Source organism: Grampus griseus (genome assembly GCF_964374135.1).
Source record: "Grampus griseus genome assembly, chromosome: 16".
NCBI lineage: Eukaryota > Metazoa > Chordata > Mammalia > Artiodactyla > Delphinidae > Grampus > Grampus griseus.
In genome coordinates, this window is record NC_139010.1 from 32,598,850 (window position 1) to 32,621,336 (window position 22,487).

The 22,487-nt window shown below is 58.0% G+C and overlaps 1 protein-coding gene across 4 annotated transcripts in view; it reads left to right on the plus strand.

Annotated features, from left to right (window-relative positions):
• ZMIZ1 (zinc finger MIZ-type containing 1) overlaps positions 1–16,090 on the plus strand; it is a gene marked incomplete at its 3' end in the record, with an annotated part of 188,508 nt that extends 172,418 nt beyond the window's left edge. For 2 of the 4 annotated variants that reach the window (XM_082672927.1, XM_082672926.1), the window contains 8 exons: positions 1,074–1,284; positions 2,441–2,546; positions 3,434–3,594; positions 4,566–4,633; positions 4,954–5,022; positions 5,503–5,747; positions 6,985–7,151; positions 10,526–11,314. In XM_082672927.1, the coding sequence (XP_082529053.1) occupies positions 1,074–1,284; positions 2,441–2,546; positions 3,434–3,594; positions 4,566–4,633; positions 4,954–5,022; positions 5,503–5,747; positions 6,985–7,151; positions 10,526–11,314 (1,816 nt within the window). Of the gene's footprint in view, positions 1–1,073; positions 1,285–2,440; positions 2,547–3,433; positions 3,595–4,565; positions 4,634–4,953; positions 5,023–5,502; positions 5,748–6,984; positions 7,152–10,525; positions 11,315–12,249 lie in introns of those variants that run through there. The other 2 variants (XM_082672928.1, XM_082672929.1) reach the window with 2 other exon arrangements.
• Between the last annotated feature and the right edge of the window lie 6,397 nt (positions 16,091–22,487).

The window sequence follows — 22,487 nt, forward strand, 5'->3', positions numbered from 1 at the left end:
GCGAGCAGCTGGCCACCGGGCGGGGCTGCTGCTCAAACAGTGGGCGCTGGAGTGAGGGGTCTGGAGGCCCCCTGCTGGGCCAGGCTCTGTGTTCTGAGCCTCCTATACCTGATCTCTTTTGATCTTATGAGTGGGCATTGCTTGCCCCGTTGACAGTGAGGAAACTGAGGCCAGAGAAGTGATTAGCTTGGGTGAGTCCTCGCAGCTAGCAAGGGGCAGAGCTGGGACTCGGGCCCAGGTCTCTCAGACACCAGAACGCATTGGTGTCTCCACCCTCGGTTCCTCCTCCGCGGGCAAGACTCACACTGCCTCGCTGTGTCAGTGACCAAAGGCCTCAGCTGCCCAGTGAGCAACCTGAGGGCACGAGATGTGTCTGAGCTGGGCACGTGCACACACACCACTGTGCGCGCACAGCTGGCCCGTTGCCTGGAGCAGGCCAGAGGCAGGTGGGGTGGGCAGGAGGGCACGGGAGTGCACTCAGGCAAAAGGGTAGAGGGGCCCGCATGCAGGGGCCCTGCTCACCCACTGCTCCTTAGCCGTGAGTACCGTCGCCTGCGAGACCTTCTGTGGCTCGGCCACTGGCTCTGCTGGCTTTGTGGGGACTCCTTAGGTGCCATGTCCTTGGGGCCCACCGCAGGGGTAGGGGGGCGGGAACTGAACCAGGCAGCCCCTGGCCAGGGCTGCTTCTCCCATGGGAGCTCAGGGCATAATCAGCCTTCCAGCTGGCCTCGTTGAGTTAGCGTCTGTCCGTCTGTCTCTGTCCTGGGGGAACGGGAGGCGTACTTCCGTGCAGGGGACTGAGGCGGATTGTGGCCAGAGCTGTGGGGCTGTGGTTGAACAGTATATGGGAGGCATGGGGGGAATTTGGGTTGTTGGGATGGGGTTTGATGGGAGGCCTGGGCAGGGGGAACGTCCAGGGTGAGAGAGGAGGAGAGCTCGAGGCGGCTGGGGGAGCCTTCGTGGCTGAGGACAGGGTGCTGAGTGACTCGGTGGGGGGCTCTGGTGAGGGAGGGGTCATGGAGGCCATGGGCAGCCCCCTCGCAGAGCCGCCCTGAGCCTCGCCCCGCCCCCAGGTCTGACCTGGAGCTGCAGTTCAAGTGCTACCACCACGAGGACCGGCAGATGAACACCAACTGGCCAGCCTCGGTGCAGGTCAGCGTGAACGCCACGCCCCTCACCATCGAGCGCGGCGACAACAAGACATCCCACAAGCCCCTGCACCTCAAGCACGTGTGCCAGCCAGGCCGCAACACCATCCAGATCACCGTCACCGCCTGCTGCTGCGTGAGTGTGCGGGTGGGCCCTCATCCTCAGCCTCCTCTGGGCCTCAGCTGCGTCAGGGGTCTCCATCCCCCTTCCCCAGGAGTGATCTTTCAGGAGTACCCCAGAAACATGCCACAGTCCCCCGCAGGGCCGTGGGGTGAAATTCAAGCCGCCGTGCTCTGGTCCGAGGCCTGGCCTTTTCTCCTACCGCAGCCTCCATCTGGTCCACACACTCACCTCCCTTTGCTCGTGTAGGTCCTCCTCCCGGACACCATCCCCCGTGCCCACCACCTTCTTCCACTGAGGAAGTTCTGTGTGTCCCTCAAAGCTAGGTTCCGTTCGTGCCTCGTTTGCAAGAAATTTTTATATTCTAATCACTTCTTCTCCTGAGAACCAACTCCACCAAGTCTGGAGTTAACTCCTTCCCTTTGTCACCCAACCATGCTGTCTCAGAACTGTGTATGTGTGTCCCCTGACCTGTGACTCGCTGATCTGGGACCACGTCTGAGCCACACTCCTGTCCCCCAAGATCAGGGCCTGACACTCAGGGCTTGTCCGGGGATTTGCAGAGTACCTGCCCCACTCTGCTGGCCTCCCTGGAGAAGAAGGAAGAGCTCTGATCCTGCCCTTATGAGGGTTGGGGCGCCACGACCACCCGGGGATAAGAGTCACAGGACTGGGGATGCTGTCAGAGTGAGGAGCCTGCGGGGGCTTGTTGGGGGTTGCAGTCCTGGAAGGCTTCCTGGAGGAATGAAGACAGGACAACATCTTCTGGCGCGAAGGATGGAGGAGGCATGATGGGGAACAGCGGGGCGAGGGGCAGGAGGGCCAAGGCTAGGAAGTGAGTTTGGCCCGGATTTTGATGCCTTGTGTCCCATAACCACATCCCAGGGGTATATCAGCATCAGAGTCAGCCTTGTTGGCATAGACCGCAGCAGCTGCCCCCGGGTAGTGACCCCGGTCTGGGTCCCCAGCTCGGCCTGGGACACATCCTGGGCCTCAAGGGCTCTCTCCCAGGTCCCAGGGGACCCTCTCCTAACGGGGCATCACCATGGACGTGGGGCCCTTTCCTGCGCTTAGCCTCTGGGGTGAAGGGGGCGACCTAGGCCTGCGGAGGCCCAGGTGGCAGGCGTGGGGGCCGTGCGGCAGGGACCGAGCCTCTGCTCTTTCTCGGCAGTCCCACCTCTTCGTGCTGCAGCTGGTCCACCGGCCCTCCGTGCGCTCCGTGCTGCAAGGCCTCCTCAAGAAGCGGCTCCTGCCCGCAGAGCACTGTATCACGAAAAGTGAGTGGGGGCTCGGGGGCTGGAACCAGACCCCAGTCCCACCACGTTCATTGTCCCCTGGGCCTGGCACCACCGGGCCCTGAGTGTTCCCTGGCACTAGCCCGTGCCCCTCCAATGCCCCTCCTCTGGGGCTGTGGGGATGATCAGATGAGCACACAGTACCGTGAGTACAGCATGTAGGGCAGATTAAAACGAGACGCCGTGGCGCAGGTAGGCCCGGCAGGCTTCCTGGAGGAGGTGATCACCTGGAAGGATGGGAGGAACTGGAAGAGGGGGTTCTTCATCAGGAGAGAAGCACAGGGGTGGATTCCACCTCAACAGCCCAGGCCTAACTCGAGAAGGGGGGACTTGGCTCTGACTCCCAGGTGCAGACACTTGGGGGCCGGGGCGGGGGAAGGGGGTGCACCACTCAGGGAGGTACATCACTGCTCCCCCCTTCAAATGTGCTTCTTCACGTCCTGAGCCCTAGAATTCGGCCAGGCCATTACCACATTTGGAGAATTCAGTGCAAAGGTGCCTGTGGGGCTCTCCCACTGACCCAGAAAGTCAGTGGAGTGCCGGACTGGGTTTCTGCAGGGTTTGCAGAAAGTCCCGCCTTCCTAGTGAAGACAGGGCATGGACTGCAGAGACTGGGGGACTCATGCAGCCACCTCCAGGGGCACTCCACACATGTCACATGGAGAGTGTCATTCCAGAGCACTGGGAGGCCCAGGGCCTCCAGCGTGCTGAGCTCCCTTTTGCCCAGGTGGGGGTGCCCTGCACCTGTTCATGAGACCTCCCTGTGCTGGGGGGCGTGGAGAATCAGAGTGTGTATCAGCCACCTGAAGGAGTGGGGGGTGTGCAGGACAGCCCTGCCCTCCTTATCCACCTGTGCCTCCGCCCTACAGTCAAGCGGAATTTCAGCAGCGTGGCTGCCTCATCAGGCAACACGACCCTCAATGGGGAAGATGGTGTGGAGCAGACAGCCATCAAGGTGTCTCTGAAGTGCCCCATCACATTCCGGCGCATCCAGCTGCCTGCTCGAGGCCACGATTGCAAGCACGTCCAGGTGAGCAGTCCCAGGGAGAGCATCCCGGAGTCTGGCTGCGATGGCGAGGAGTAGGCGGGGGGATGGGCAGCAGGGCCTGTCTCTAACCCCGGAAGGATGCCGTGGCCATCAGGAGCTGATTTCACTCACTCGCTCCTGCCATCATTTATCCTCTGAGTATCTTCTCTGTGTGCTCAGAGCTAGGTTCCCAGGGGGCTACAGAGCTGGATTTAGACAGTCCCAGCCCTGGCAGATGTGAGATGCCAGCGGGAAATTCTGCGCATACGGCCACTACGGCTGATAGGGGACCTGAAAGCAGGGACGCCTCTGCCTGGTTCACTGCTGTGTTCCGAGGCCCTGCCCCGAGCAGGTACTCAGGAAGTGGCTGTGGGATGAGTGACTGTCACAGTTTGGGTGGCTAAATGCGGGCAGCCCAGGTGGGTGGGATTCACTGGGTGGGGGCTGCCGTGGGGCCAGGCCAGCCGCACCCTCAGCCCCACCCTCTCACAACTGGCCCCGAGGGCTTCATAGTGGGTCGGGAGCCTCCCAGCCCCGCTAACCCCCATCCCCGGGAAAAAGGGGGCAGCAGAGGTCTGGTCGCTTTATTTGTCTGACGCACACTGATGAACTGGATGGGGTGTGTCCTCCATGCCTGGGCCGGGCCAGGGAGAGGGGCTGTCATGGGGCAGGATGGGTGAGAGGTGGCTGCAGGGGAACCAGGAAGGCTTCTCAGAGGCCATGGGTCATCTGGGGCACAGGGATGGTATGAGGAGGGCTGGGCACAGGTGTGCAGGGATTCCACGTGGCCCGAAAGCTGTAAGCACAGCAGAAAATCGGCAAGGTCATCACCCCTCTCAACCCTGGGTCTCTCCATCACCTGTCTCCCTCCCTGGTGGGACGTCTTCATGAGGGTCCCGGAGGCAGTGGCACCTGCATTTAAGAGGTTTCTGAGAGCCGTGCTCTCATCTGTCTGTGTCTCCCGGCCTCCGCAGTGCTTTGACTTGGAGTCGTACCTGCAGCTGAATTGCGAGAGAGGGACCTGGAGGTGTCCTGTGTGCAAGTGAGTGATGCCCACCTCAGCATAAGCTACGTCACCCGGCTCCAGGAGGAGCTGTGGCCCTGCTCTGTGGGGTCCAGCCACCTCCACCTGCCCTAAACACGGATGAGAGAACCCAAGCACAGCAGAGGGGCTCAGATCACGGGGCCTGTGCACAGTCCCTTTGTATCAAGCGGTCACAAGGCTGCCCTCTCCTGTCGGTGCCCCCAAGTAGTAACCAGTGGCAGGGCCCGGGTCTCTTGGACACAGAGGGGAGGAGTGGGCTGTGGCCTCACCCGCTAGGGTCCAGGAACAAAGGCCAAGCCCCCTCTCTCCTTTTCCAGTAAAACCGCTCTGCTCGAGGGCCTGGAGGTAGATCAGTACATGTGGGGCATCCTGAATGCCATCCAACAGTAAGTGGGCCTCCCCACACTAGGGCAGGGGGTGGGGGAGGAGGGGGGGGCGGGATGCTGACCTGAGTTGCATGAGGTGAGTGTGTGATCACCGCTGATACCCTATCCCCCACTGGCCGGCAGACCATCTTCCCACATCCCTCACCTCTCTGCCAATTTAAGGGGTTCTGTACCTGGGGGCAAATGAACTTTCCAGAAAGGACCAAGCTCAGCCAGAGCAGGAAGCTGACATGGCTGTGTCTCGGGTGGAGGCTTTGGGGCCCGCTGCCCCATGCCCAGCCACTTGCTTTTCCTAGTCTCAGTCTCTCCATCTTTCAAAAGTTATAAAAATCCATCACACTTCTGTCCTATGCAGAGCGTGGTGGGAATGGGGCAGAGGGAGCCTGGACGAGGACATCTCAGTGTCTGTCCGAGCTGGAGGCCCTCATGTCCAAAGCCCGGTACCCCAGAGCCTCAGCTCTGCCCCCTTGCTCCCCCCAGCTCCGAGTTTGAAGAGGTCACCATTGACCCCACATGCAGCTGGCGGCCAGTGCCCATCAAGTCGGACCTCCACATTAAGGATGACCCTGACGGCATCCCATCCAAGCGGTTCAAGACCATGAGTCCCAGCCAGATGATCATGCCCAATGTCATGGAGATGATCGCAGCCCTGGGCCCCGGCCCGTCCCCCTATCCACTCCCGCCCCCTCCCGGGGGCACCAACTCCAACGACTACAGCAGCCAAGGTGGGTGATGGCCGACAAGGAGGGAGGGAGAAGCCCCAGCAGGGGCCCAGGATTTCTGGGGTGACGGTGGCAGGTGCAGGGAGGGTGTGGTGTGAAGAGGCAGAGGTAACGCACACCCCCAAAAAACAATACCACGTCGCTGAAATTGGGGGTACAGCGGCCTGTGCAATGCCATCCTCCCCCCCTCCATCCAGCCAGCCCTGTGGGTCGGCACCCAGCTGGGAAGGCATGAGTGAGGAGCTGCCCCGCTGCCCAGCCTCCCGCCTCTCGCACCCCCGCTGCCCAGCCTCCCTCCTGACTCCTGGGTCTCCCTGGTCGGCAGCTGTCGAGCTTAGGGGCTTCAGAGCCTGCTTTGCTGGGGCCACTAAGACCACACCCCTCATGGCGCTCCTGGCCCTCCCACGTTGCCCTCTGACATCTCCATATTGTCCCTATCCCTGCAACTCTCCCACCCTTCCAGAGACGGGGTCCAGGGGCCTGGAGCCACCAGACTTCGGCCACCAAGAACACTGTCACTGCCCCCTCACTTCCTGCTGCCCAGAGCAAGCTGCACTGCACTGCCCTCAGTTCCCAGAAAGTACCCTCCCCGCCCCCCAAACACCGGGCATGGCAGCTCCCCGCAGAACCCCTGCTCTTAGGTTCCTGGGGCTCCTGGATGATTAAAGGCCCAGAGAGGTTAGCCTACCTAGCCAGAGTCCCACAGCATGCTGAGTGCCCCAGCTTTCCAGTGTGCTGGTCCTCTGAGCTCTCACCGCAGCCACGTGGTGGAGGAAGCAGCGGCTTGGGAGGCCGGACGGCTGGCTCTGAGGGTGTCCTCTTGAACCTGGCACAGACTCCGACCTCCCCCTCTGGGCCTGGGTGGTCCCAGGGATGAAGGACAGCCTCATGGGGGCTGTGGGTGAGCAGGTCTGGGGGGCTCGCTCAGCAGATCCTGTGGAAAGTTCAGACTCGGGCCTCATTCCATGTGTCCCGCTGCAAGAGCCCGACCACCCTTTCCTCCGACTCTAGCCCTGCTTGTGGCTGTACACCGGCACATGCCCTGGGGTACTAAGGCCCGCAGGAGAAAGCTGCATCGCTGCCCCGCTGTACGGCCCTGAGGTCTACGGCTGCAGGAGCCGACTCTAGCCTGGCAGGAGGGTGGGCCTTGCTTCCTCCTTTACACTGAGTTTTACTGAGTTTCCTGGGGTGACCGTCTTCCCTCTGGGTCACAACCCTCCCCATCTCGTTCCCTCCCCAGGCAACAGCTACCAGGGCCATGGCAACTTTGACTTCCCCCACGGGAACCCCGGTGGGACGTCCATGAACGACTTCATGCACGGGCCCCCCCAGCTCTCCCACCCCCCGGACATGCCCAACAACATGGCCGCCCTTGAGAAGCCCCTCAGTCACCCCATGCAGGAGACTGTGAGTACCTCTTCCTCGCCGCTGACCGTCCACCTCCCCGGTGCCCCCAGCCCCAGTGTGGGGCTGACGGGGACAGAGGGCTCCCTTGGGCCTTTCTGATGTTTGCCTAGTTCCCTACCAGGCAAAGGGGAGGACTGAGAGTTGAGTCTCGGGACCCAGGAGGGCGTGGGAGGCCTGACTGAGGCGGGGTCGTGGCCCATCAGTGTCCTTGGATTTGGCCGTCTCACCCAGGACAGCAGATTCTCAGATGGGGGAAGCTTCAAGCTCTTACCTGCACACACGTTGCATGCATATGCACACATGCAGATGCTTGCACACCCCCTACATACAGGCCCACACACCCCCCATACACCCGGCACACATCCTGTACACGCGCGCGCACACACACACACACACACACACACACACACACACACACAGACACAGCCCCATCCCCTTTCTCCCCCTCTTATTACACACACTGTTATGCTGACTTACATCATCCAGCCATCTAGAATTTAGTCCCAGACCCAGGCACTTATTCTGCAGGGGTCTGAATCTTCGAGGTATCGCCTCCTTCTGCAAAAAGAAACATTAGGATTTCTACTTATCCCAAGAGTATTCCCTTCTTGTCCTGTTTCACGTATTAACGCACACTGTATCGCTGAGAAAGCCCCTTCAGGTGAGGTGGCCTGTGCTGCCCAGAGGCCTTCCCTTCTTGTGGCGTCGACAGCAGTGGTGGGAGGCCTGGCTGCCTCCCGAGTCCTTATCTAGGCAGCGATGGAGGATTGCCCTTGATCTAGCAGACGTTTTCTGAGCCTGGTCTCCCGGCCGTGCCTTGTACCAGGTGTAAGCAAGACAGACACAGGCCTCAAGCGAATGGAGCAAAAGTTCTGGCAGTGCCTGGATGGAGGAAGAACACTTGGGGTTTTGAGGAAACTGAGGGCCTGGCTGTGGGTCCTGGGCCACAGCAGCCAGAAAGAAGGGTCCAGGGGTCTTGCCAATGCCTGGCAGTGGAGTTGGGCCTACACCCGAAGGTACCTCTCCAAGCTCTCCCAGTCTCCATCATGTGGCCTGGAAGGAAGGGGCCTGTGGATTGTACTGTGTTACCCACAGCTGACATGGAGTTGGGAAACATCCAGCACTGGGCCGGGGACTGTCCTGGGCACCAGAGCCACCAGTTCTCCGCAGGAGTGACTATTAGCCAGAAGGACTCTAAATGAGGGGCACTGCAGCAGCCTTCCTGCAGGAACCCAGAATGCCAGGTTGGAAGTAGCTGCTTTCACCAGCCTTCTGCCATGTTTGCACAAGTTACTTTCTGCCCCATGGGGCTTCCACTTTCAGAGGGCGTCTCTCCTGGCCCCCTTCCCCAGCCCTGCTCCCCAGGACGTCAGCCTTCCATGTCCAGGAATCACCCAGATCACACCCCTGCTCCACGTTGATCTGGCACCTTCTGTCTCCTCACAGTTCCCAGCACTGGAAGATGGCAGCAGGGGTGCTGTGTGCTTTCTGCGTCCAACAAGGCATTTTCCTGCCTTGTCAGCCCTGCCACCAGGGTCCTCGCAGAGGGACTTAAGCCCTTGAGTTGACTTCACAGCCCCCCCGGGAAGCTTTTCAGATATGCACTGTCCTTGTCCGTTTCTGGGCTTTTGTTAGATGAGAACCGGACCCAGAGGTACAGCTGTGCAAGGTGGTGTGGTGCAGTCACAGGTCAACAACCCACCTGCCCAACCAGAGCAGCCTGACCCGGCTGAGCACGAGGCCAGGAAGGATTCCCAGGCGCACGGACTGGTGGGAGGGCTCCAGCCAGGTGCTGGCCCACCCAAGGCTCTCCCGTGCCAGGTGGGAGGTTGACAGGTGTGTCGGCAGGTCCCAGAGAGCACTTGCCCCTCCAGGTTCTGAGATAATCCAGCAAGATGTCAGGGCCGAGGGCGTTAGTTGTGTCAGCAGATCTGGGGGCTGTCTGTCTGGGGCTGGGCTGCTCCAGGAGTGTGGAGCCCCTCCCTGCCCCCTACTTCCCAGAATGGTCGCTACAGAGCGTCACAGGCTGGCCTCGCCGACAGCTATGAGGGCTGTCCTGCCGCTTCTGGTTCTTCTTACTTTGTGTGCACCCCACAAGTGGTTCCCCCAGGGTCAGCAGCTTTCATGTCACATGGTCATCCCTCGTTCTCAAGGCCCGGGCTGGAGGGGCACTGTGCTGCAGAGGGCCGCCTGGACCGTGGGCAGGGGCCAGCCCACAGCAAGGCTTGGGGAGCAGCTTTTAGGAGAAACAGGAAGAGGAACTGGTGTCTGGAGAAGATCAGGGATGGTGTCACTGCCGTTTGCAAACCCACGAAAGAAGTGTCAGTGTTTCTGTGTGGCCCATAAGACAGGGCTGGGAGGAGGGTAGTGACCAGGGAGACATTTAGTCACCTGGCTGCCCATTCCAAGTGAGAGGCCTGGCCAGTCAGTGAGCTCCCTTCATTCGCAGAGTGTGAGGGGGGCCCGGGGACCGTTGGGGATGCCGTGGGTGGGGCCCCGGACTTAGACTTGGCCTTTCACTCCGAGACCTGAACTCTGAAGGCAGGGTGGCTTGAGGCAGCAAACAGACCTACAGGGGAAGTTTAAGTCCCACCCACTCGTGTCCCCTGCCCACCCATAGCCCCGACGGTTCAGGACACGCGCAGGGCGCGGGGGGGCGCCTAGGTTATCTACGAGAGAAGCACGCCTGTTGCTGCCTAGGTGGGTGGCCAGCAGGAAGGTCTGGCAGGACTCAGAAGCCCCAGGTCGCCTCCTTTACTTTGGGCTCAGCTCCGTCCTACCCCGGGACAGCAGGCAGAGCTTACACCGAGGCCCCGCTGCCCCCGGAGCCGGCGTGCCTCGTGTCGCCCCCAGGCCAGGGCCCGCGTGGAGGCGCAGACCCCCGTGAGCTGCACGCCTGCCCCATGCTGTCGTCCGTGTCTGCTCCCCGCCGCCCCGGCTCGGGCCTGCACCACGCCGCCAGCAGCACTCCCGCCCGCCTCCCTGCTCCCCGGAAACATGCCCATTTCGCTTCTCCATCCTGCCCTTGCTGTTGTTCATTGTGCTGGTGTCCGGGCTAGGGAGACAGAGGGGCTCCCAGGGGCCTGGGCCCCGATCTCAGGGTCTCTGCTAGTCTCAGAGCCCCTGGCCGCCTCCCTCCCTGCCCCACGTGGCTTCAGCCCCCCTGACTGGCGGTTTTGGGGGGAGGATTTGTTTGCTTGTTTGTTTGTTTCTCTGCAGAAAAAAAAAAAAAGCATTCAGCTTTGTAGAGGGGTGGCTTTGTTTTGGGGGTTTCGTTATTTTCCTGGTTTTGTTTGGTTTTCATTTCTCCAGGCATCTCGTCGCTGTACCTCGTCACCTCACCTTTCTTTTTCCTGCTCTCTCCTCCTCCACAGATGCCACATGCTGGCAGTTCTGACCAGCCCCATCCCTCCATGCAACAAGGTTTGCACGTCCCACACCCCAGCAGCCAGTCAGGGCCTCCATTACATCACAGTGGGGCTCCTCCTCCTTCCCAGCCTCCCCGGCAACCGCCACAGGCCGCTCCCGGCAACCATCCACACAGTGACCTGACCTTTAACCCCTCCTCAGCCTTAGAGGGTCAGGCCGGAGCGCAGGGAGCGTCCGACATGCCGGAGCCTTCGCTGGATGTAAGTTGGGGTCACCACGTGTCTTGGCCTGGGGCCGGGACTGCCCGAGAGCAGGGGCGGGTGTCGAGGGCCCGAGGCCCGGGGTGGAGGAGAGGTACAGCGGTGAGGAGCGGGTGGGCGGGCGGAGGGTGGGCCCCGCCAACCTGCCTCCCCTGTGGCTCCAGGACCGGGGAACCCCACAGTGGGCAAGCCTCAGCGAGGGTGCCACACCCCTTGCCCCACCCTGCTGGCCCCGCCCCCGTCCCGTTGGCCACAGTCCTGCCGCCCGGCCCTGCCCTCCCTCCCCCAGGCCCTCACAGAGTCCCTCTGGGCCGGTCCTGGAGGCAGCACAGGAGGGTCCCTCCCCCCCCTTCTTCCCACCTCCCGTTCCCCGACATCGGCTTGCCATCGCTGCATCTGCCGCTCTCTGGCCCAAGGCAGGGGAGGGGCTGGAGGGACAGGTCCCTCTGTCTGTCTCGCTGGTGTGTGTCTCCAGTTTCTAGTCTATGTGTTGTCCATGCCCTGTGCTTTTGCTCACTCCATCGCTCACTCTGAGAGGCCCCCACGTGGGGTGACAGAAGGCTCGGCCTCGGGTCACACTGGGGGGCGGGGGCGGGGGGCGTCGTGTGACTGAGGCAGAAGCGGGCAGCTGAGATTCAGGGATCACCCCCCTTGAGAACTGAATGGTCTGGAAGGTGGGCAAGGGGGACACTGAATGATGGGTGTTGGGTAGCTGGGCAGGGCTGCCAGCGAGGGACACGGCCCTTGCCCCGCCCACCCCTCGCCCCCAGGCTCTAGATTCCCAGAGAGGAGGCCTGCCCTCTCCTTGGTCACGTCCCAGCCCCAGCAAGAGTCCCCCTTGGCCCCAGCAAGAGTCTCTGGTGAACCGGATTCACTCAGCTTTGGCGCCATCTTGGATTCTTGCCCGACTCTCCTCCCCAGGCCAGGGCAGGTGCTTCTAGATTGATGAGGTCCCCTGTGTGACCGAAAGAGTCCAAGGACCTCACAGTAGAGGGTAGGGACGGTCTGTAGCCTCTTCCCGGAGTCTACAGGGAAGAGCAGTGCTGCCCAGCTAGCCGCGGGCTCAGCAAGGAGCCGGGAGCTCTTGGGGGAGGTGTGGGGTGCTGGGAGCCGCAGAGACCCGCCAGCCTTACATGCAAAGCCACATGGCTTCTCCTGGGAGGCATGAGTGACCCCCAGCCCCTTGTGGCAGGGTCTCAGGAACACTGTGCGTGAGGAGCCTTCCCAGCTGGTGGGCCGAGGGCTCCACTTTTCCAGACTTGAAATAAGCACGGGTGTGCCCCAGACTAGCACGGTGGCCTGGATGCATCCGGGGACCACCGGCACTGTTAGTTTCCCCTGTTTGGACCAGGACCCCAGGAGGCAGGTAGAAGGCAAGCGAACAGGCCCGAGGGTGCCCTGCTTCCTCGCCCTGGGCCGGCCCAGCCTTCAGCCGACACCTCATCTGAGCTTCTGTACTTCTTTTCCAGCTCCTTCCAGAACTCACAAACCCTGATGAGCTCCTCTCGTACCTGGATCCCCCCGACCTGCCGAGCAATAGTAATGATGACCTCCTGTCTCTCTTTGAGAACAACTGAAGCCCACCCCTCCGTCGGGGCCACCCCTCCCCACGCGGCCTCCTTCCCCATCTGCCCCACACACTTTCCCGCCGGGAGCCCGTGCCCTCAGACCACCCCTGCTGCGGCCTTCAGAGCCTAGGGGCGGGAGGGTGCACTGTGAAGGCGGTGCAGGTCTGGAGCCCACGCCCAGAGCAGGCCCCAAAGATGACCCTCGAGACAGGGCGCTGGCCCGGGGAGGGGGCACACACTGACGGCGGCTTCCAGATGACCCTCCAGTGCCCCCCAGGTTCTTCCAGTTTCTAAACTGTAACCCGGCCTCCCTGCTTCCCGGCCCAGAGCCGCCTCCACGTGACTGTGAACCTGAGGGAGGGGCCCCCATATCCCAGCGGCCCCGAGCCTTGGAGGAGCAGCAGAGGTTGGTGGCAGTGAGAGCGGCCTGCCCACCACCACTACCACCCACCACAGAAAAGCACAAACCTCTGGGAAAGAGAACTCTTAGGGGCCAAGGTTATCGCTTTGACCCCAGACCTTTGACCTCTAAGCCAGGATACCCTGTAAACACTCTCAGAGAGCAGAGAAAAAAAAGACAAGCGTCTGTGTTTGGGAGAGGGTGAGCCATTCCTGCTTGGGGACCGGTGGAAAAGGGAGTCAAGGCCTCCGCAGAGCCAGGATGGCTCCGCAACCTCTGACTCAGGCCAGGGCCCAGCCTTAGCGGGGCCAGAGCGAGAAAGAATCCAGCTGAAGTTATTGTGCCCTTAATTGGGGAAGGGGGGAGTGCCGCCAGCCGGATTTGGAGTCCAACAGAAATGGCCAACTACAACTTTGCTCCAAGCCACCCCCGTTCTTAAACGACAGCATCTTAAAGCCGCAAAGTCATCTGGGGAAAAGGAACACTGGACTTGGACAGCAAGCGACCCATTTCTCTCCATGCGTCCTGTTTCCTTCCTCTGCTCCCCCCTCGCCCGCCTCTCCAAGACTGTTACGTGGGACACCCACTTCCCTCTGTCCCGGTGCCCCTATGTCTACCCAGACAGCAAGGTGAGTGGTGGAAAGGCAGGGGATGCAGGGGCTCAGCAGCAGGAACCCCGGGCATCACTGTCTCTCTCCGGCTTCTCTGTCTGGTCTGGCCTGTCCCTGTGCTCGAGGCCGCCCCCGGCTCCGGCCCAGTCTGTCGCCGCGTGTGCCAGGATGTGCCCTCGAGCGTCGCGTGGTGTTTCTGTGGCTGTCTCAGACCCCGCGCTTGGCTGCCAGCCTCTCCTTCCCTCCGTGTCCCTCCGGCCTCGAAAGCTCACCCCACACTCCTGCTCCAGCAGAAGCAGCCTCTGGTTTTCCCTCCACGCTTCGCTCCATCCAGCTAACTGCTCGCTCTCGGAGTCTCCCGGGTAGCTTCTTGTGAGTCCGTTTTGTTCCAGGCTCCCTTGTGCTCCCCGAGCCGCATGGCCGGTGATGCTGGGCCGTTGGGTCACTTGCGTCCCCTCTGTAAATTCATCGCGCCCCTCCCCTGCTGCTGCCCGAGGCCCTCACCTGCTCCCCCGTCCGCTGTCTGTGTTCTCAGTCTCCGTCTCCCTCTCTGTTGGGGGTTGGGGGAACACCCCCAGCACTCCTCTGGATGTGACCGGAACGTTGGCCCCAGCTGTTGACTTCCAGTCGCTGTACCAGACGGCCCGGCACAAGGTTTTCTGTAGGAAAGCTGCCATCGTCCCATCCCCACCCCTTTTCCTTTGTCCCGTTGTCAGAGGTTTTTTCAAACAGCGTGGTGTTCCGTATACAAATCAATTATTTTAAGAATTGCTTTTGTAAATATCTTTGTGAATATTTTAGTATTGTCTTTGATAATATTCAACATTTTCATGACCTGGTTATAGCCTTTGCTGGTGTTTTTAAAATACCTTGACTCAACGACAAAGACCGAGTCCCTTTTTTAAGAAAAACAACAAACAAAAACAAAAAAGCAACCAGGGCCATTTGTACAGAAGAAGGGACTGAGAGCATGGGTGGCTGTACAGTGAGTTAGAAGACCAGGCCACCCGCCGTTTGGAGCCATCCCCAGTTGGCTGGTGGGGACGAGACGACGCCAGGTAGCATGTGGCCGTCTCTGCCCAGTGGCCAGTAGCCCCAGCTGTGTCAGGCCATCTGGGAATGTTCTGCCCCAGACAGATTTACAGATGCCTTCCTTAGAAGTCCCCACTTCCTGCTGTGCAACTCTTTCTCAGAAAGGCCTGGGGTCCGTTCTGGTTGTTATCGGGGTGTCCCCCTCTGCTCACTGACCTATCCACAGCTTTCTAGCACAGAGGGTCAATCTGTTCCCCACAGCCCAGGCTCCAGGCACCTGCCTCGGCCATCTCTGAGGAAGCCATGGGCTCGGCACCTGACACCTGAGGCAGGTTTCCCGGGTCCCCTCCCAAGCGAGCCTCCACCAGCAAGTTCAGCAAAGAGCTTTCCAGAACCGTGGCGCCTGCAGCCCGCGCTCTGGGCGTGTCCTCCTCCAGAGCGGCTCTGGAGCCAGGTCGGGGGGTGGGGGGAGGCATCAAGGCGTCCGGGGCTGTAGCGAGCCCCAGTTGGTGACACATTCAGGTGATGACAGCCTCCCCGCGCAGGGGCGGTTCTGAACTCTGGGGAGATGCTTCCCTGATCCTTTCGGATGACTACTTGGAGCCATAAGTAACCTCAGCAAAAACAAAGCCTCAGCAAAGCCACTTCTCCATGACGAGCATCCACCCAGCCCATAGGCATGTTTCTGTCTCCACTCCACAGAATGGACAGGGCGCTGGCGGGCAGGTGGGAAGGCCCAAGTACAAGCAATCAGCCCCATCTTCTTGGTTTGAAGCTTTACCCATGTATCATGTTCCTGTAGCCATTTTTATTTTTTAAGAAACTTCTAATACTTTCTCCGTAACGGAAGCCCTGAACCCCCAGAGAGCTACACGTCTGCTCCCTCGGCCTGACCCATCCAGACGGGGCGACGTGGGCAGCAGCCACTCAAGGGACGTGTGTACATATGTAAATGAGAAATAGAGACATGTTAACAGATGCATTCATTTCCCTCGGAATGTGTATTGTTTTTATTTTCCGGAACAAAACAAAAAAAAAGGCTTGGAACTCCATCTTCACGTGGAAAAACTAGATCCTGTCTGTTAGCGTCTGTGAGGTCTCTCTCCGCATCTGTCTCACTCATGTAATATACTCTGACTCTGTGTAGAAAGGAGTTTTTTTTGTTCCGTTTTGTTTTTATTCTACCTACATGTACTACTTAGCTTCAGTGTACTAGTCCTGCCACCTGTGTATTTTTAGGGTGCTATGGAAATAATGAAAAGAAACGAGGATTTCAGAAGAAAATTGTAACCAAATTCATACTTTGTATAATTTTTGATATCATGATCGCAGGTGATTTCACACGTACACACACATGAACACACCCACCGTGCAGCCTGAAGTAACTCCCACTGCGACCGTCATCGTCTCTGTACATCTCTGTACAATGCAATCATTTCATACTTTAAACTGGTCAGAAAACTAATTGTGATTTCTAGTCTTGCAAAGCTGTATGTAGTTAGATGATGTGACAACCTCTAATATTTATCTAATAAATATGTATTCAGATGAAACCTGTATATTAGGTGTTCATGTGGTTCTTTTGTATTTAAAGATCAAATTATTTGACTCTTGCTAGACATTTCTATACTCTGTTGTAACACTGAGGTATCTCATTTGCCCATGTTAATTTTTTTCTAAATAAATGGACGAAAACGAAGGTTCGGCCAACTAGCGATTTTGTGAATGTTAAGGGGCGGTTGGGTGTTTTCTGATTTTTGCTTTTTAGCACCACCCCTGCCCGATCACCCTGCAAAACAAAACAAAACAAAAACTATGCAGTCAGGTGCTTCGGGTGCTAAGATGGAGGAGCCCCTGACACAGGGGTCCCGGAAGTGGCCCTGGAACCTGGCTCAGGTGAATGTTCAGAGCCCAGTGTCCTCACCTCCTGGTGGACCCCGTCTCCAGCAGGCCCTGGTCCTGGGGAGGGGGCCCTGAACGGTGCCAGGCCCTATATGGGGTGCTGGAGACAGACCCAGTGTGACTCGGGGCGGGTGTACGATGCTGGCTGGGCTCAGATGGCGAGCCCTTGTGGATTCTCTGGGCTTAGGAACAGGTACTTTGTCAAGTTAATACAGACGCTTTCCTGTTGGCCACCTCTCTCTGGCCACCCCACTTCTCAGCACCCCTGCCCCCCTCCCCTTGAAGGGGACCTTGGGTCTCCTCTTGCCCATGACTGCAATTTACATAGGTTACTTTGCTACAGCCCCTGGCCAGGCTCTGGTTCTAACTGTCTTTACAGCCTCAGGCACACAAACGACTGCCCTTCCTTGTCCCCTCCTGAACTTTGGGGAAGTGAATATGATTCTCAGGGCCCAGCAGCCAACCACTGTCCCCCCCTTTACTCAGCTCTGGCCTCAGGCCATAGGACATAAGCAAATGTGGCTGTCGTAGCCTTCCCTCCACACAGACCGGGTAAGGACAAGTCCAAAGAAGGAAGTGGGGTCTGGCAGGCACCCCAAAATATATCCCCTGGAATATGTGCGTGTGGCGGGGGGAGCAGGGTGTCATCAGCCACGGGACGGCCCATGGAGAATAGGGAGCCTTCTCTGGGGTGGCCAGTTTCTCTTCTTGGGGGGAGATGGAAGGGGAGGGGAGAAGGAGAATTTATATTAAAAATGGAATCTCGTGGCCACTGCCTTCTGCCGGCAAGAGGTGTTTTCTCTGAGAACAGACACTCCTGGAAGAGGGCTGCGTAGCATCAATGACGGTTTCCCAAAGGGGCCCCCAGCTCCCCACTGCCTTGGAGCAATGCTTCCCTGTGGCCTCACTGAGTGGCCCATGAAATCAGTTTGGTGGGTTGTGACCAGCGCTTTTTAAAGAAATAGATGAGAATAAAGTAGAAAACATCAAGAGCACCCTACAGAGTGAGGGTGAGGATCGTATCGTGGAACTTTGTTGCAGCTGTGTGTGTGAGTCTGCTGAGTCATGGCGTAAAATTAATTCTTACTTGCGGGTTGTGGTTAGAAGCAGAAAGCGTGAATGCCATTGCCTCAAAGGCAGGAGGTGAGCGGGGTGGAGAGGGAGAGGCAGGGCCGCATCTCCCCTGAATTCACGATAAAACGCGAACCTTCCTGCTATTCTAGCTTCAGAACCTGAAGCCGGGGATACGGCTGAATACAGGCCGCCTAGCAAGGCTGCGTGGAGACCCGCCCATTCCATCCCACTAACTCCTCCTGAGACCAGCTACTTCCTTCTGTGGGCCTAGAATGAGAAAAGCCCGTGGGAAAAGCCCAGCAAGGGCCTGGCTCAAGGCGGCTTGGAGCTCAGCCTCCTGCCACTGTCCCCTCCGCCCTCCGCTGTCCTCCCTCCCTCCCTCCCCTCACTCGGACCATGCAGCACATGCTCCAGCCCATGGGTCTTGGGTTTCCGTTCTTCCCAACCCAGCCTGCAAAGCCCTCACCCTGAATCCAATGACTGTCCTGCCACAAAAGGCCACAGGATGCTGGCAGGAAAAGTTATTCCGCCTGCAGGTGGCTGCCACGGCAAATTAGGGTCTCCCGCCTCACTGAGGCCTCAGGGCAGGGTGTCTCCACCTGTCCGCCCATTTCCCTCTTCCTCTGTTCCAGCAGCCTGCTCCACCACGCCCACCTTGCTCTAAGCAGGCTACACCCCCATCACACACACCCCCACTAACTTTCCCCCACCCACAAACCTACCTCCATCCTGCCCCGGCCTTATCTTCTTCCGCCCAGGCCCAGAGGATGTGGTGTCCCTTCCCCAGTCAGGGACAGCCCCTGACACCATCACCTCCTTCTCTTCTGGGAGGGATTTCAGCCCCTTCCCCTTACCCTCCCCCACCCCCTTCCGCAGGCCTGGAGCTTTGGGCCTCGGGTCTAAGAGCCGCCTCCACACCCTTTGCTGTCCAGCCTCTCTCTGCCCCTTCTCATGGAGACGGCTCCGTCTTTCCATGATCGCCCATCATCCTTGACACCCTGCAGCCCACGACTCTGAAGTTCTCTGAAACTTCTCTTGCAAGCTCACCTACGACCCCTTGGTTTTTCAAGTCCGTGCCACTTCTGGAGACTGGACCTCACAGCTGCCTTTGACAGTTGCCAGTTCTGCCTTGAAACCTCCTTCTCTTGGGTTCCATGACAGCCCCCTCTTCTGGGTGGTCAGCGCTCCTGAAGTCCCCCTGACCATGCCTTCTTAATCGTCTTCATGGATTCCACAGTCACGAGGTACAGCGGACGTCCGTCAGGCTCTCCTTCTCTGGCTGGCGCCCATCCCTCCAGTGCTGAGGGTGTTGGCTGCCAGCAGCTCACTTCTCTTCACCAGACAATTGTCCTCAGCAGACAGGGACCTCCTTGCCTGGGATGTCACCCACTCCTGCCCCCACACATGCACCCCTGTCGAGGGTTCCACAGCCAAAGACTGATTGTTAAAAGCTGCCAGATGACAGCCTCTTTGCTGCAGTGTGGGTAGCGTTCCCTGTGGATCGGGTCAGGGTTGGACTTCACCTAAGGCCAGATGCTTACCCTCCCCTTTCCCCTTCTCTTCACCCTCACTGTCTCCTTTGTAGGTTTCTCCTGAGTGCACTCCCTCAGTAAATCACGGGAATCTGAAGGCCCATTTCAGGCTCTGCTCCTAGGGAACCAGACTAAGATAGTGGGTGCCAGGAGGGGGCCTGGGAGGCAGCCTCTGAGAATAAGACGCTGGAGGCGGGTCACTGACCAGATGTGAAGGAGGTACCATCACTGGTGACAGTCGCGGGCATGGGGTAGCCGTGCCTCTGCTGTGATCTTCACCTGTAGTGACCTGGGGTGGCACATGGGTCAGGGGGTTGTGCCAGCTGATGCAATGTCTCTGGCATTTGAGAGGTGGGAGGAAAGAATAACCGTTAGGACTGTGCAACTGAGTGACTATTGCCAAGTGTCACTGATTCATTGGAGAAAAGGAAATGACAGTCCCAGATCTCTTCATCAGCCATTCAAAACAAAGTGTGAGTGGGAATTCCCTGGCGGTCCAGTGGTCAGGACTCCAGACTTCCACTGCAGGGGGCACAGGTTCGATCCCTGGTTGGGGAACTAAGATCCCGCAAGCCACGTGGCAAGGGCAAAAAAAAAAACCCAAAGTGTGAGAGTCCACGGAAACCTCTTGGCAAGAAGCACTGAGCTTATCTTCTGCAGCTGGAGGCCAGAAAGAGCAAGATGAGGCGTAGACTTCATCATAGGCAGAAACTCAGAAAGGCTGGATGCCCCACCGAGGCCGTTCTCCTGCACCAAAGTCAGGCCCCTAATAGGGAAGAAGTGAGACCCTAAGACTCGGATGGTGTGGTGCCCCAGCACCTCCCTTTGGCAGGTATCTATTGCCGCATGGAGGGCTTGTTATAACCAGCTGGCAGACAAGGAAGAGTCCTGAGCGTGGTTCACAGATGAGGCCACTTTGTATGTCGGTGCCAACCACGTGTGGACGGAGCCTGCACTACAGCCCCACTCAAGGGGCAGAAAGACTCCCGTGAGAGGGCATTCTTCCAATGGGCAGAGATTTGGACAGTGAGCCTGGTCTTCTATTCTGCACGGAGAGAGAAGTCACTGAGAAAAGATGCACACGTGCTCGTGGGCAGGGGCAAATAGCTTAGCCAGCTGGTCAGAGGCCTGGAGAGAGCAAGCATGGCCTATCCGGGATGGGAGGACTGGGATAGAGGCATGTGGTTAGACCTCTGGGAGTGGGCAAAGCGTGAGGGTCCACGTAGCACATTTTAACAGATGCCAGGGAGTGTCCAGTGCAGAAGAGGCACCAAACAACCAAGCAGGCAGGGTGACCTGGCCAGTCTCTGTCCCCACTCCTTGCTCTCCATCTCGTGATTACACAATATGGGCCTCCAGGGAGTGCCATGGAGAACAGAGTATCAGGAAGACAGAGATCAAGTTAGATATGAGTTAGATATGAGCCCACAGCTTGGGCTCCCTGTCACCAGGGCTGATCTAGCTACTGCCACTGCTGAATGTCCAACCTGTCACCCACAGAGACCAAAGCTGAGCCCCTGATACAATAACATCCCACAAGGAGACCAACCAGCCACCCGGTGCAAGCTTACTACATAAGACCCCTTCTATCATGGGGAGGGCAGTGATTCGCCTTGACCCGAATTGATACATCTTCTGGGTGTGGGTTTGCCTCTCCATCTTATGGAACCTGAGGACAGCACCCTTACCTGAGGGCTCACAGAGTGTCTGATTCACTGGCATGGGCTCTCATGCAATATCGTTGCAGAACAGAGGTCCGAATTGCAGAAAAGGTTGTGTGGCCATGGGTCCATAATCTTAGGTTCCGCACCACGCAAAGGCTGCAGACCTGAGAGATGGTAGAATGGCCTCATAAAGATGCAGCTGAGGTACCAGCTTGGAGATGACACCCTGTGAGGATTGCCTGCTGTCCTTCGTGTTGCCCTATACATCCCAAACCAATGACAATTCTTGTCTGTCAATAGGCAGGTGAGATCAACTTAACCTGAGAGGCAGGTGGGTCTGAGCAGTGCAAGGACTGTAGGAAACACTGTGGTGTTCTGCCCACATCCCTCTTCAGGGTCGAGGCACCCACCCCCAGCTGCCATGAATGTGGGCTCTCAGCCTACATCCCCCCTTTCTCTAGAAAAGAAATGGTTCTGAGGCAACAAGAGCTGCCTCATCTGGGAACTTACACCCCTTAGGGGCGGCCCACAAACAATGGATAGTACAGAGTATAAAATGCTGGCCCTCTGCCTTAAGGGAAGACGTCACTGTGGTATAGTTTATGCTCCAAAGCCCTTGATCTGTGACCAGGCCAACGCTAGCCTCTCCCTGCTTCACCCCTCCCTGTCTTTAAGGTTGTTCTGAATAGCAATCCCTCAATAAATCAACTTCACAAGGATCCCAATCTCAGGCTCTGCTTCTGGAGAGCCCCACCTAACACAGCAACACTGGGTTCTCTAGATGTTGCTCTTGTGCCCTTTCTCCGTCAGCAATTTCTTCATCCCACCCATGACCTGAACAACCGAGTCTTGATGACTTGACTTCCTAAATATCTCTTTAATCTGACGTCTTCTCTCCATCCCTGATGCTTTACGGTAATTCAAGACCAGAATATAAGTACCCACGTCAAAGCCTCAGTTTTGCCTCTTGGCCCATAAAACATAAAGAATGTATTATCTGGCCCTTTAAGAAAAAGTTTGCAGGGACTTCCCCAACGGTCCAGCGGTTAAGACTTGGCCTTCCAAGGCAGGGGCAGCAGGTTCAATCGATCCCTGTCAGGGAGCTAAGATCCCACATGCCTCACAGCCAAAAAAAACCAAAACAGAAGCAATATTGTAACAAATTCAATAAAGAGTTTAAAAATGGTCCACATCAAAAAAATCTTAAAGAAAGAAAAAAAGTTTTGCAGACCCTGGCTTACACGGTAGGGCTCAGGCACCTGGGTACATTAATTTACAAACTCAGAAGCTGTAGTGGGAGAAAGATTTCCTCCAAAGGAAGTCAGAGTGTTGTTAGGAAGGGGAAGAATTGTGGGAGGCCAGACATGACAGAGGTGTGTATGTGTGTGTGTGTGTGCCTGTCTTCAAACTGAGATGTCTCCCCATCAGTTCTGTGGTCTAGGAAGAAACTGAGGAATTAAGTGAAGTGATTTGGACAGGATGCCCTTCATTGTCGTTGTCAAGTTAACAGAAGACATGTGTTGCAATGCGATTCATAGTAGGAAGGAGTGGTAGCTCCACCTACAGCAGGTGCCTAATAATTACTTGATGAATAAATGAATGGGTGAATGAACAAATGAATGCGCAATCAGAAGAGGGGTGAGAGAAGGCTGTCAGGTGAGCTGGACCATAAAGAATGAGTCAGAGTGAGGAGGAACAAGGATTAAGAAGAAGACACAGTTTGTGCACAGGCTCAGAGGTGTGACAGTATATAGCACACCTGGAAATGGCAGAATTTCCACTGCGCCTGTAGAAGAGGGAGAGGATGTTGATGAATCTGGGTCTTTACCTTGAGGACACTGGGGCGCTGCAGGGGGCAGCTGGCTAGTTAAATGTGGTGGGCTTTGTAAACAGCTTTATGGAGATACAATTCACAGAACATACA